The 13,061-nt window shown below is 43.9% G+C and overlaps 1 protein-coding gene across 1 annotated transcript in view; it reads right to left on the minus strand.

Moving 5' to 3' along the window:
• The window catches only part of LOC146799703 (uncharacterized), an 87,962-nt gene that overhangs the window by 13,136 nt on the left and 61,765 nt on the right, over window positions 1-13,061 (minus strand). The window contains exon 2 of the mRNA XM_085627351.1: window positions 6,949-6,982. Within this exon, the coding sequence (XP_085483477.1) occupies window positions 6,949-6,982 (34 nt within the window). The remainder of the gene's footprint in view (window positions 1-6,948; window positions 6,983-13,061) is intronic.

The raw sequence follows: 13,061 nt of genomic DNA on the forward strand, positions 1-13,061 counted from the left end.
TTATTATCATTTTATTTTTTCGTTTACCCTGCTCTGTGAGTAGTGGGGCGATGCTCCTCCACCTTAGCGGAGGAGCCGCCATTGCAAAAATCGAATACTTTCCCTGCTTTTTCTTATGTTGGAGTGGTAATCCACATTCAACACGTTCCCTACTGTTGCTGGTGTTGTAGTTAGATTATAATTTTGACTCCTTCAAATTCCAACATTTTCTCTACAATTGTTTAGTTTTGATTGTTAATATTCATTCAGGGCCCCATTACGATGTTGGGAGGAAAGCCTGGTTGGAGGCTTTCCACCCAACATGGTAGGTTAAAAGTCCAACCGCTGCATTAGGACGACGGCGGTCGGAATTTAAACCGGCGGCAGAATCCAACGCGGTTCCAACGGACTCATGGAGCCCATTGGTCAATGAGAAAGGCACCATAATCCCTTAAGAACGCCATTTCAGCCGTCGGGATTATGATGTTGGCTTCCAACAAGCAAACACAAGGAGATGATGGACGGAGCATTGAAGCTTTTCATACACTCATCCCCAGTCACTATCTGATCTGGGTTGAATCCATCATCGTCCTTTAGCTAACTTCTCCACCCCAGTTCAGACTCAGCCATATGCAAATCAGTCTTGACCCTGTTCCTCATGGGAACAGTCCAGCCAAAACTACCAAGCCAGGTCTTCCCTGGACCGGAAACAAGCATCCTGGGACCGGTTTCAGGGTAATACCCCTTATCAGCCAGGCAAGCTTGAATACAGTGGCAAAGTGAGCAGGGGACCAATATGGTTTGGCTGTTGGTTTCCGACAGCCAACCCACGTCTGGCCTTTCCAACATAGATTGGCTGTTGGAAACTGACTTTGGGGGCCCCAGCAGGGCTCCCTTCGCTCCTGGCCCTCCGCATTTGGGCCTGGGACGCACCTATGACGCCCCCCTGAACATCCCTGCACCATGTCGGTGCCTGCCACACGGTGCAGGGATGTTAACAAACTTCCAATTTTTGCAATGGGAGCTTGTGCTATGGGCATTTTCAGCCCGCCACATAGGCTCCCTTTGAAAAATTGAAGTTTCCAACCGCACTATGGGCCTCGTTTCGATGCGGCCAGAAAAGCTCCGAACGGCATTCAGATTTTCCTAACCCGTGTCAGAACCCATGTTTTCAACCGACTTGGAAACATTTCTGACTGACTAATTACAATGGAAGATAACTGTTCGGTCATTCCGAATCAGTTCCGACCGGCATTCGGAGAATCTGAGTCGGTCGGAGCTGAATCGTACAGCTCTATGGACCGTGTTTCCGACCGACGTATTACGATGTCAGATTTGGACAGCCTTTCTGAATTGGCCTGTCCGACATGGAAGGGCTGGCAGAAACTGACTTTGGGGGTCCGTAGCAGGCCCTCCTTCACCCAGAGGCCTCCGGTTGGGGTCCGTGGGGGTACCTATGAGTCCCCTCTTTACAACCATGCGCCATGGGGTGCCTCCAACAGGGTGCAAGGTTTTCCCCAGCCACCCCTTTTTTCAGAGGGAGCCTATGTTGTGGGTTGGAACACAGGCTCCCATTTAAGTCAATAGGAGTCCGACCGAACGGTATTCGGAAACATCGTAATGGGTTGGTCGGACTCTCCGAACAAGAATCGGTCGGAACTGATTCCGACAAGGAGTCGGTCCAATTGCTTTCCGACCGACAGCTAATGAGGCCCTATGTGCGGTCGCATCCTAATTGGGAATGTGGAATTGCTGCCACCTGGTCGGCCAGTTCCTTTCACACAACAGTGTCGGACGGACAGACCGAAGTCCGCCCGATATCATAATAAGGGCCTAAATGTTTATTTTTTGGTTTCACACATTAATACTTTGTATTTTTATTTTTTTTATTTGTGCTGGCTTTGTATTCATTTTATTTTTTCAGATTTTATATATATTTTTGATATATATGTTTGTTAGTTTTAATATTTTAAGTAGCATTATTAATTCCAGTCTGTGTTTTCCATTCTTTACGTGTTGTTTTTATTTTAAAGGTATCTATCTATCTATCTATCTATCTATCTATCTATCTATCTATCTATCTATCTATCTATCTATCTATCTATCTATCTATCTATCTATCTATCTATCTATCTATCTATCTATCTATCTATCTATCTATCTATCTATCTCTCCATCCATCTATCTATCTATTATATATATAAAGTTAAACTTATTATTGCCAAATAATATTTGTACGTATTTTAATGCGTTAATAATTTTTTAAAAATCTGTTATTTGTAATTTTATTATTAGTTTGAACCTGAATTATTTAAATTCAATTGAGGCAATTTATATTTCAGAGCAGCGGTAGCCACTCTCACTTTATAGTTATAGCTATGATGACCAGAGATAGGGATTTTTGTCCCTTAATAACTTTGCACCTGTTTAATATGTCAGCAAAACCTTGCAGACCTGGTGCCCCATTTTATTCTTGTATACCTGGAAGTTTTGTGGTGTTTCATCAAGGGGGTGAAAAGGGGGGGTCCCAAAACAGGCATAAAATCCAATGCATTTTAACATAGACTTTTGTATTTCACGTAGCGTGAAAACCATCAGTCGAATGTTTGTTGAAATTTGGAAGGATTATGTATTATGGTGCACAGATGAGTTTGTGGGGTACTGCAGGTAAGTAGGGTAAGTTTTTCATATGTTTTAAGTCTTTGTAATTTATCTATATCTGTGCCACGGTAGAACAGCAGTTCTCCCGAGGTATATAGCGATGACAAGTCATTAGCTGATTGGCGAATAAATGACTGACTTTACAAAAGCTAAAGGCAGCCATCTTGGTTCCACCTCGAGTTTCCCTGTGTTCTGCAGTATGCCATTCAATGTAGAAAGGTATTAGGTTTGATAGTTTTCCCATGCCTATTACCACTTTAGCAAAGTGGTAATAAATAGGGAAAAATATTTATAAGTATATATATATATCTTTTTTTAAATTATGAGTAGTGCAGGAGCATCATGGTACCAAAAACATTAAAGAAAAATTGGAAATACACTGTAAGACAGTGTACTGTAATAACATATTTTACTAACAGTGAATCTTCAATTGTTTACATATTTCAATATGCGCAAAATGTGTACAGAGTAGTGGGTTTATTTGTAATAATTACCACTCTACATAAAAAAAGTGCTGTTCACTGTACACTGGTATAAAAATATAACAACATGTATAAACAAAAATGTTAACCATAGACAATTTTTGGGTTACTGCAGTATTCCCGCACTATTCTGTAGTTTTAAAAAAAATATCTAGAAACTTATAAATATTTTGCTCTATCTATTACTACTTTAATAAAGTGGCAATAGAAAAAAATACCAAACCTAATACATACCCATATCGGAAAGCTCAATGCATAACACAGGGAAAGTGTACCTAAAACCAACATGCCTGCCTTTAAGTTTGGAAAGCCAATGATTACCTAATCAGCTAATGGCTTGTGATACAGTGGTACCACCGCAAATAAATAACCCCACATTTCAGAAAAATGCCACAACAACAAATATTACTAACTTTAAATACATTAAAACTAATAAAAGCCTTACATTACTTACCTGCAATTCACAAAATAAACATGTGCACACAATAATATTTAATCCTGTCAAATTTAGTTAAACAAACATGATTCCTTGTTTTTGTGCATTTTTTCTTTACACCCCTTTCAGCCAACCCTTCAAAAACCTTTACTCTTTCCTGAATTAAAGCAGTGGAAGATATCTGCCTAAATGTGCAGACATTCCTCAAGTGGATGCAAAGTTATTATGGTATATAAAAAATTTCAATCCATAGGTCGATAATATATACAATGTTCTAAACAAAAACGTTAATGAATGACTACTTCATGAAAGGGGTTATTGGCTGTTAATAATAAAATGTAATAATTAACTATATGTAACCCTAACACCAAAGTTAGCCAAACGCTGACCGAACAGTAGTGCAAATTTGTCATCAAAACAACATGGCATATTTCTAACTTTGGTAACCACAGCCATCAACCAATCACATCATGAGTTCTAAGCCCCATGTACTCTGTTATACTGTACATTTTGCATGGTATACCAAAGCACAATATATAACGGTTCATACAACATTTATGTTTACAATTACTTACACCATTTATATATACACAGGAAGAAAATCAACATTTAGATAATAAAATTCATATTTATCAGATATAACATTCACATGTTTTGACATAATTTTGCGGTACCTTTCATTTTAATTACACACTTCACTCTATGCCACTCCAGTGTATAAGAGTTGACTTAAATCATTAAGGCACATAGATGGATTGTGTTATGAGGCAGTTTAACTAATAGGGCCAAATCTTTAAGCCTACTCTCCTGTTTACTTTAACAACTAACATGCAAGGCCCTGTGTGTAGCCACAAAATGAACACTGGGTGTAAAATAACCTTTTTTAGCTGGAGGATTTTGAATGTTTTTGTCTTTGCTATGCCTTTCATGATTATTATTATTCTTTTTCTAAGAGTTTGTATTGATTACATCATTTTAATTCTGTTGTGCTCCAAAGACTATATTACCATTCATGAGCTCACATGGAGAGTGTAGTATTTTCCATCTCATATGGTGCTAGGAGTGTGATTTTTAAAGTAATCGATATATATGGATGTTTTATATAATTTATTGTCAATTTAGTTTTTTTGTTGTGTTTTATGATATCGTAATATTTTACACTGTCTATGGGCGAGAGTTTTTAATGTATGTATTTGGTTTGCTGTGCCTTTATGGATTTCTTGCTAAAATCCGAATAAAGTTTGATTTGATTTGAGTTGACTCTATGCCACTGCACTCTCCACTATTTACAGTATACCACTCCACTTTATGACACTCCAGTATACGCCATTAAATTCTTAGCTAATCCACTGTAGGTTACTCTACTCCACCCAACTCCATTGTACAGCACTCCAGTCTACACCACTCTACTTTATGCTGTTATACTGTATACCACTGTATTCTATTACACTTTTGTACATGCCACTTTACTGGTCGACCCTACACAGTACTGCTTGCAACTGTATCCTATTCCACTATACGCACTCCACTTTACACTATGCTATTCCACTATGTCCCACTTTGTGGTACACTACTGGAGTGTGCGCTATTCTAGTGTAAGCTGCTCGTTTCTACGGCACTCGGTTCTACTAAAATGCAATATACACCACTGCAGTGTACCACAATTTACTGTATACCATTTCACTTTACAAAACTACATTCTGCGCCACTCCACTAAATGACACTTCAGTGTACGTCAGTGGACTTTACGCTTTTATAAATATCCCTATTGAATTGTACAACACTCTACTGTGTGCTACTGCACTATATGCCACTCCAATGTACGTCTCAAGACTTAACATCAGTAAACTCTACGTTACTACAGTAAACACTACTTAATTGTATGCTACTTCACTGTATGGCAATTCACTTTAGGCTACTCCAGTATACACCATTGCACTGTCCCCTATTACACTGTACACCAGTGTAGTGTACCCTATTACGCTCTGCTCCACTGCACTGTATGGCACTCCAATATACGCCACTCCACTTTATGCAATTTTACTTTACAACACTAGACTGTAAGACCCTCAATGTTACGTAAGCCCGCTATCCACTACTCAACTGTACACCACTCCACTGTGTGGCACTCCACTGTACCCCACTCCAGGAAACACTATTCCAGTTTATGCCACTCCACTGTACTACACTCCATTGTCCACCACTCCACTGTACATTACTTTACTATATGATATTCCACCACTCCAGTATACCTAATTCAACTTTATTCCACACCAGTACACCCATACACCACCCGTACACCAGCTCCAGTCTTTTGGGAGCAGACTTTGTGTTTGCTCTCGCTTGGTAGGAGATTCTGCCTTCTACTTGTTCATAGAGTATTGTGCTGAATGTCAATTTAAAGAGAAAACACTCGCTTTCACCACCACCAATTAAAAACAGATATCACTTTTAAAGGGGACACAACCACTAATTAGGTTAATAAATTCATCGTATTACAATACCAAGCAGATTTCAACAAAAGTATATTAAGCAGCATGTAAAAATAAATGAAATTCATTTTGACCTTGTAAAGTACACACAGTCAGGGACCTGTTGGTGGTTGATCTGATTTGGATTAAAGGCTTTTTTAGGCTTTTGTCTGAAAAATGGAGTATGCTAAGGTCAGGACAAATTGTATGTGGATAGATATATATATATGTACATGTAATATCATTTATACTGCTGGAACAGAGGTGCGCCGTCATTTACTTTTTAGAGTAAAGATCTATGGGGATAAAGTATCCTCCTCCATAACAAAAAGGTTAATATACGAGTATGTGAATCCTTTCACAAATAAAGCATTCATCTCGGCCTCCGGATTATACGTGGGTGATTTGCAACCAGTGGTATTATCAATCCACATGTTAATACTTTTTCCTGGATATATTAGATATACATTAAGCACAACATAATTACTTCTTTATATATATGCAATAACAGTAGATTTGCAATGCTTAATAAACCATAATGGTGTACTCCTACATTGAACACCTATTCCAATGCACAGAATCACAGGTTGGTTCGAGCTCATGATAAAATATGTATGGTTGGTTTCCACCACATATTTAACATGAATCAAAGTGCACCCTGCATGTTTTAATCTCAAGATGCAGAAATGACTGCTAGTTCTTTAATCCTCCTCAAATGGGGCCAAAGTTATTAGCAACACAAAAAATGCATTTCCTATGGAAAACGAGGCCAACAATAACTACCCATTAGCGACCGTAAGTCGGTGATACATTATTATTATTTATCTATGTATATATATTACCCATATATGTAAATCAAGGCCTTTGGAAGGCTGAAACGTGTTATGGCGGTGGCGGTGCGGGCAGCGAATAAACTCACCTTTTGAACTAGAAACCTTGGGTCCGTGTTCCTCCTTTCTGGGACAAAAAGGAGAAGGAGGTCAGAGAGACGAAGCCAGCAAAATATATATATATATCTGACATTCTAGTTCACACTATTTCTTTCCAATCTCTTTATAGTTTACATACAAAGCCCAGATTTACAAAACTGTCCCACAACGCAGACCAGCTCCCAAAGTTGCTTTGCTGCATTGTGTGAGAGTGAGAGAGCAGGGTAACCCCATATCTACTAAGACATGGCACTCTTCTCCTCTCTCCCTATTGCTGGTACACAATCAGGTTGCCGAGCCCCATGTCACAGCTCTGTATCTTAGTGCATAAGCGTAACTGGAAGTCCAGCATAAGTTTTGTACAGTGCAGCACAAATGCAACATGAGTACAGTTAGGAGAAATAAAAACAATTCTCCTTGTTAACATCTGCTTTAAAGTAGCATTTTTTTGGGTGCAAAAACCTGTTCACTATTTTTAGTACACAGGGTTTTGCTTCAAAAACCAGGGATGGTTGCATGGAACACAGTGGCGGAGGGGTGGGTGGAATAAAATAAACGTACCTGTGAATGCATCCGCTGCAACTCCTCTCCTCGTCTCTGTCCTCTTCTCTGCACTGGCAGCAGGACAGGAAGCACCCATGCTCCCAGACTCTCCCAGCCAACCATGATGCTGCTTTACAGCAGCGCTGTGATTGGTCTGAGTGATGTGGTTCAATGCTCAGAAGGGGCCTGGGGACCTGGCCATGTTCTCCACCCAGGCTGTGCATTACAGCCTGGTGGAGAACATGCAAAGTGTGCATGACTGTTTGGCCAGCCTAAAAGGGCACTGCGCCCTTAGGGAGTGCAAACCACTCCTCCCTCTGTTCTGGCCAGTGCAGCTCCGCCACGCCCTAACCTGGCTCAGAGTCCGCAGTGAAAAATAAAGTGATAATAACGTCATGTTATTATCATTTTACTTCACTTTTTTGCACTGCTCAAAGAGCAGTGAAGCGACGCTCCTTCGCCTCAGTGGAGGACCCGCCACTGATGGAGCTCCTCCTTGAGGCAGAGTAACTCAAATCATCGCTATGCACTGCTTTACAATTTCAGGCAACTCCCCAGGTCAGAACTAGTTCTGTCCTGGAAGGTAAATCCAAACAAAACATTGTGCGCAGGTGTGTGTCATTTTCTGTTGCAAACTCAGTGCAAAGTGTGTAAACTCAATATTTTTTGTTGACAATAATTTTGACGCGATATTACGGTGTCACAGTATTTTTATAGGCAAAATGTTGTTATACAACTGATCCACCGATCATGTTTTATTTTCCCCCAAACAGTGCAGCACATCCTCCCCCCAATATTGTCTCGTGCTGGCTCTTGCATGTCCCTGTCCCATTCCTTTATGGTATTTCCAAATCAGATAATACTTAATAAGTAATTTAAAAGGAGAACCTGAAAGCCAATTTAACCGAAGGCGAGATCTGTCATCTCTGCAGCATGACTTCATGATCTTCTCTCATTATTAAAAATTATTCCAAGGGGGACGTGGCCAAGCAAGATGGCCAAAAGGACGTGATCCATATTGGCTCCAAGGTCTGCGCCAGTGTCTCGGGGCAATATTGATCGTTCCCCGCACTGGCAGTCTATGCTGCGATCACCGATCACGTCTTCAACACCTGGACTGTCTTAGGGGGCCCGCCACAAAGATTCGGCTCTAGTGGAACGATTACTCTGAGCCGCCTCTGGAGCACTCTGGGAATACCCGCGCCGGCGGCTGCCATTTTGGGACCCTCTGCAGCGCCCATTGAATTTCAGCGCCCTTCAAGTGGCAGTACCGGCACGGAGGACAGTACAGGAACCAAGTGCCACGGCTGAACGCCATCGCGCAATGCGTACACCGGAAAGAGCAGGCATCTATAGCCCACAGCCCTGGTTCATTCTACTCACTCCGGCCGCCCTTTAGAGGTACGCGAGTTGCACGTACGAATGCGGAACCGGAGTTAATGTGGCCAGCATCTTCGGACCGATTGCAAGGGTGGGGAGAGGTGGAAGCACTTGTGAGACCCAGGGGCGCGGGGTGTTCTGAATGGGCCTGAGAGACTGAGAACACCGATGCCTGACTTCAAGATGGCGGACAAGTAACACTTCGGGCCTCTCTCCCGATGTGTGCTGAGCACCACATGGTTTCTCCCCCGGTTTCCACCGCCACACCGATACCTTGCTGAGCACCCTCCGCTCCCCACTGGTAATTGAAGAGTTGCCTAGCCGGTGCGAAGTGAGGACTATCAGACCCGGCGGAGGGCTGGACTATTCTCCCGGGAGCTTCTCCTGTACAGCTGTGCCACGCACGGGGAACTCAACGGAGAAGGAGGTGCTGGCAATGTGAGGTGACCTGGATATGAGACGCGTTTGGTGACTGAATGCTGTGTTAACAGAGGAAGTGGCAGTTCAGAGGGGTGCTTTGTGTTCCACAAAGAAGGCGCTCGACACTTTGGGAGGAGGTCTAGGCCTCCCCCAGCCCACCCACGTAAAGTGAGTCATTTGGGTGCGATATTGGATACCCAGTAGTACTACTGAAGGAATATGCACAATGTGAGAGACTGAGATCGCTCTTGGGTGGACTGCAGGGGTCCACGGGTCGGCATCGACAGAGGGCTGGGACGTCGAAGGAGTGGAGACCGGGGGGGCTCGCCTCTATGCCGCCCAAGAAATCTGTCTCCAAAGTAACGACTGGGGTCACCCGTTTCTTTGCCCCCACAGATAAGCCACCCTCCGGGAAGCGTGAAGACAGTGCAGACACCATGGCTTTCACCAAAGAAGACCTTTGATTTCAAGGTGGAGCTTCGAAGGAATTGAGCCAGGACATTACGGGCTCTATCGATCAGTTGAAAAGTGACCTGAAAGATCGGATGGCCTCCCTCCAGTGTGATGTGGACTCTGTGGGAGTGCGAATCATCGAGCTAGAGGAACACGCGCTCCTCCACAATGCAGGATACGATTTGCGCTCTCCAAGACCAGTTGCACACAACCAACTGAAAATGGAGGACCTTGAAAATAGGGCACGCAGAGACAACCTATGGATTCGACACCTGGAAGAAGGGGCAGAAGGGCCCGATCTAGAAGCCTTTCTAGTAGGCCTCTTTGCAGAAATTGTCAGCTCACAGGTCCTACAAATCAAGCTTGAAAGGGTGCATAGGGTTGGGGGTTCGCCAACTGGTGACCGGAAGCGCACAAGAGACATTCTTGCAAAATTTCACTCCTACAAGGTGAAAGAGGCCATCCTTGCAGCTGCCAGGAAAAATAATTCAATTTCCTTCCAGGGGCACGAGTGCAGCATATATCAAGACGTGGCACCGGCAACGTTACTGAGGAGACAACAGTTCCGGCCCATCACATCCAAGCTGCGGGACAACAATATTAGATACCGATGGACCTATCTCTTTGGCCTGAGTTTCGAATGGCACAACAAGCAATGTCACATCACCGATCTAAAGGAGGGCCTGGCTTTGTTGGGTCTTCCTGCCACCGATCCTGAACCCGCAGCTGATACTGCACGAGGCCCTGGTCGTGAAGCCTCCTCCTCGGCAGGGTGGGCCCTGCCCTTACATGGGAAACACAAATTAAGACGATATCAGATCTATCGCCCACTAGCATCAGCACAGACCATGTACCATAGCCGTCAATCTGGAGGAACCCTTTGATCACTCTGTGGGGACTGTTCCGGCTTCTAAGCCTCAGAAAAATGCATGATAGAGTCACCCGACCGGCACCCAAGATCTAAGTTTGATACTACAGACAACCTGGACTACAGGACAGCACCCCGAGATATGTGCGGATGGGATTACTGATCTCGCCATCCGCCACCCACACTGTGTGGGTGTTCTCACCAACGGTTGGAATACCATCTTCCAAACGACATGAGTTCTAGTTGGTATTGTTGGGATCTGGTTATTTTTCTTTTTTTCTGTTATTTTGTTGGGGGGGGGGGGGAGGGATTCTAGCACTACACACTCATTGTCCGCAAGGAGGCTGGGGCAGTTGTTTGTCGAATAAGACTTCTTTCAGGGCTCTCTTGCTCTTTAAACACTTACGGAGGGAGCACGGATTGGCGGATATTGAGGGGGGAGGTGGGTGTACATTGACAAGATGGTAATCATGATAGCCTTGTGGAACGTCAGGGGCCTTAACTCACCGCAGAAAAGACAAAAAGTATGGAAGTACCTCACAGGTCACCATTTTGACATAGTGGCGCTCCAAGAGACTCACCTTCAGAGGGCCGATGAATTGAGGCTTAAACATAAACAATATCCCCTTATTTATAGATCATCAACAACTACTAAACACCGGGGAGTGGCGCTCCTCTTTCACTCGTCAATGAAATTCCAACCTCTCGACGTCCACTCGGATAAGGAGGGGAGGATGATCTTGGTTAAGGGTACCTTATGGGGCACAGTATGCACCTTTATCGCTACATATGCACCTAACACGGGCCAAACAGAGATTACTTGACTTAGGTCTCCGAGATGCATGGCGGACCCAGAACCCACAATCCAGGGACTATATATTCTACTCTCACGTTCACCACACTTACTCCAGGTTAGATTACATCTGTATTAACCAAAGGATACTTGGCACACTGCGGGAGGCTAAGATCTTTCCCCTCTTCATCTCGGATCACTGCCCATTAGCGATTTGCCTACAATGAGGCTCGACCTCCACTACAACCCCCAAATGGTACTTCCCAGTCTCCCTAACATGTGACAAGGTACTTCGTACAGAGCAACGGGAAGCGATCACAAAGTGTTTTTAAAACCAACCGGCCTGAGGACACCTTCCCGAGCAATAACTGTGATACATTTAAAGCGGTCCTAAGGGGAAAATTTATCGAGCTTAACTCTACCTTAAATAAACAAAGGGCACGGGAATGGGAAACATTGGAGAAGGAGCTAGAACAGGCCGAATTAGCTCGCGAACACAAACCCTCTAGGGGTACTTTACGCCCCCTCACGGCTCTGCATGGTAAGGCAATCTACAACAATAGGGCTGAATATACCCTTCTAAAACTTCGCCATGCCTCCTTTACGCAGGGGAACAAACTAGGCAAACACCTAGCGCGTCAATTATGGGAGAAACACGAGAGGGAATATATTGGGGGTCTTCGTGGTGGGAATGATGAAATTATCCACGTGGATAAGAATAAATCTGACCTTTTTCGCACCTTCTATAAGTCACTCTACACTGCAGACTTGCTTTTGCAAGATAACTATCTTCGAGCTCTGTGGTTCCCCCGTGTCTCACAAGCTATGAATGATCAACTCACGGCCCTGATAACCATAGAGGAGGTAGGCAAGACGATTGCAGCCCTTAAACTACACAAAGCCCCAGGACCGGACGGCCTCACAGCCCACTTTTATAAAACATTTGCCCCCGCTCTCATGCCCCATCTCACGTGCCTATTCAACCAGATGGCAGAGCAGGGTGAGGTGACCCCCTCGATGGCTGAAGTGGTAATCAAGGTTATCCCTAAGCCTGGGAAGAATGCACAAATGTGTACCTCTTATCGCCCTATAGCGCTCCTAAACTTAGATGCAAAGATCTACTCTACTATCCTTACGAATCGAATACAGGACCTAATGCCTGACTTAGTCCATCCCGATCAATCAGGTTTTATACAAGGCCGACAAACACACGATAACATCAGATGCAAAATACATCTCATCGAAAAAGCCACCAGGCGGCAGATACCAGCAGTCCTAGTGGGGCTTGATGCCGAGAAGGCCTTTGATTGGGTGGACTGGGTGTTTCTCTTTCACGTCCTCAAAGCTTTTGGCTTTGCCGATCAATTCCTTCGCATGATACAGGCCAACTACTCACAGCCCTGCTCTCGGGTACAGGTTAATGGAGTGATGTCGGCTCCCTTCTCTCTTACAAGGGGCACGCGCCAGGGTTGCCCTTTGTCTCCCCTGTTATTCGCACTTAGCATTGAGCCCTTTGCTATGTCCATTAGGAACAATTTGGCGATCCAGGGGATTCCTTTTGGGGTAGAGGACCACAAGTTTTCGCTCTTTGCGGATGATGTCCTCTTCACACTCGCTGACCTGTCTCGATCCCTTCCGGCATTGGA

Source organism: Triturus cristatus, chromosome 9 (assembly GCF_964204655.1).
Source record: "Triturus cristatus chromosome 9, aTriCri1.1, whole genome shotgun sequence".
Classification (NCBI taxonomy): domain Eukaryota; kingdom Metazoa; phylum Chordata; class Amphibia; order Caudata; family Salamandridae; genus Triturus; species Triturus cristatus.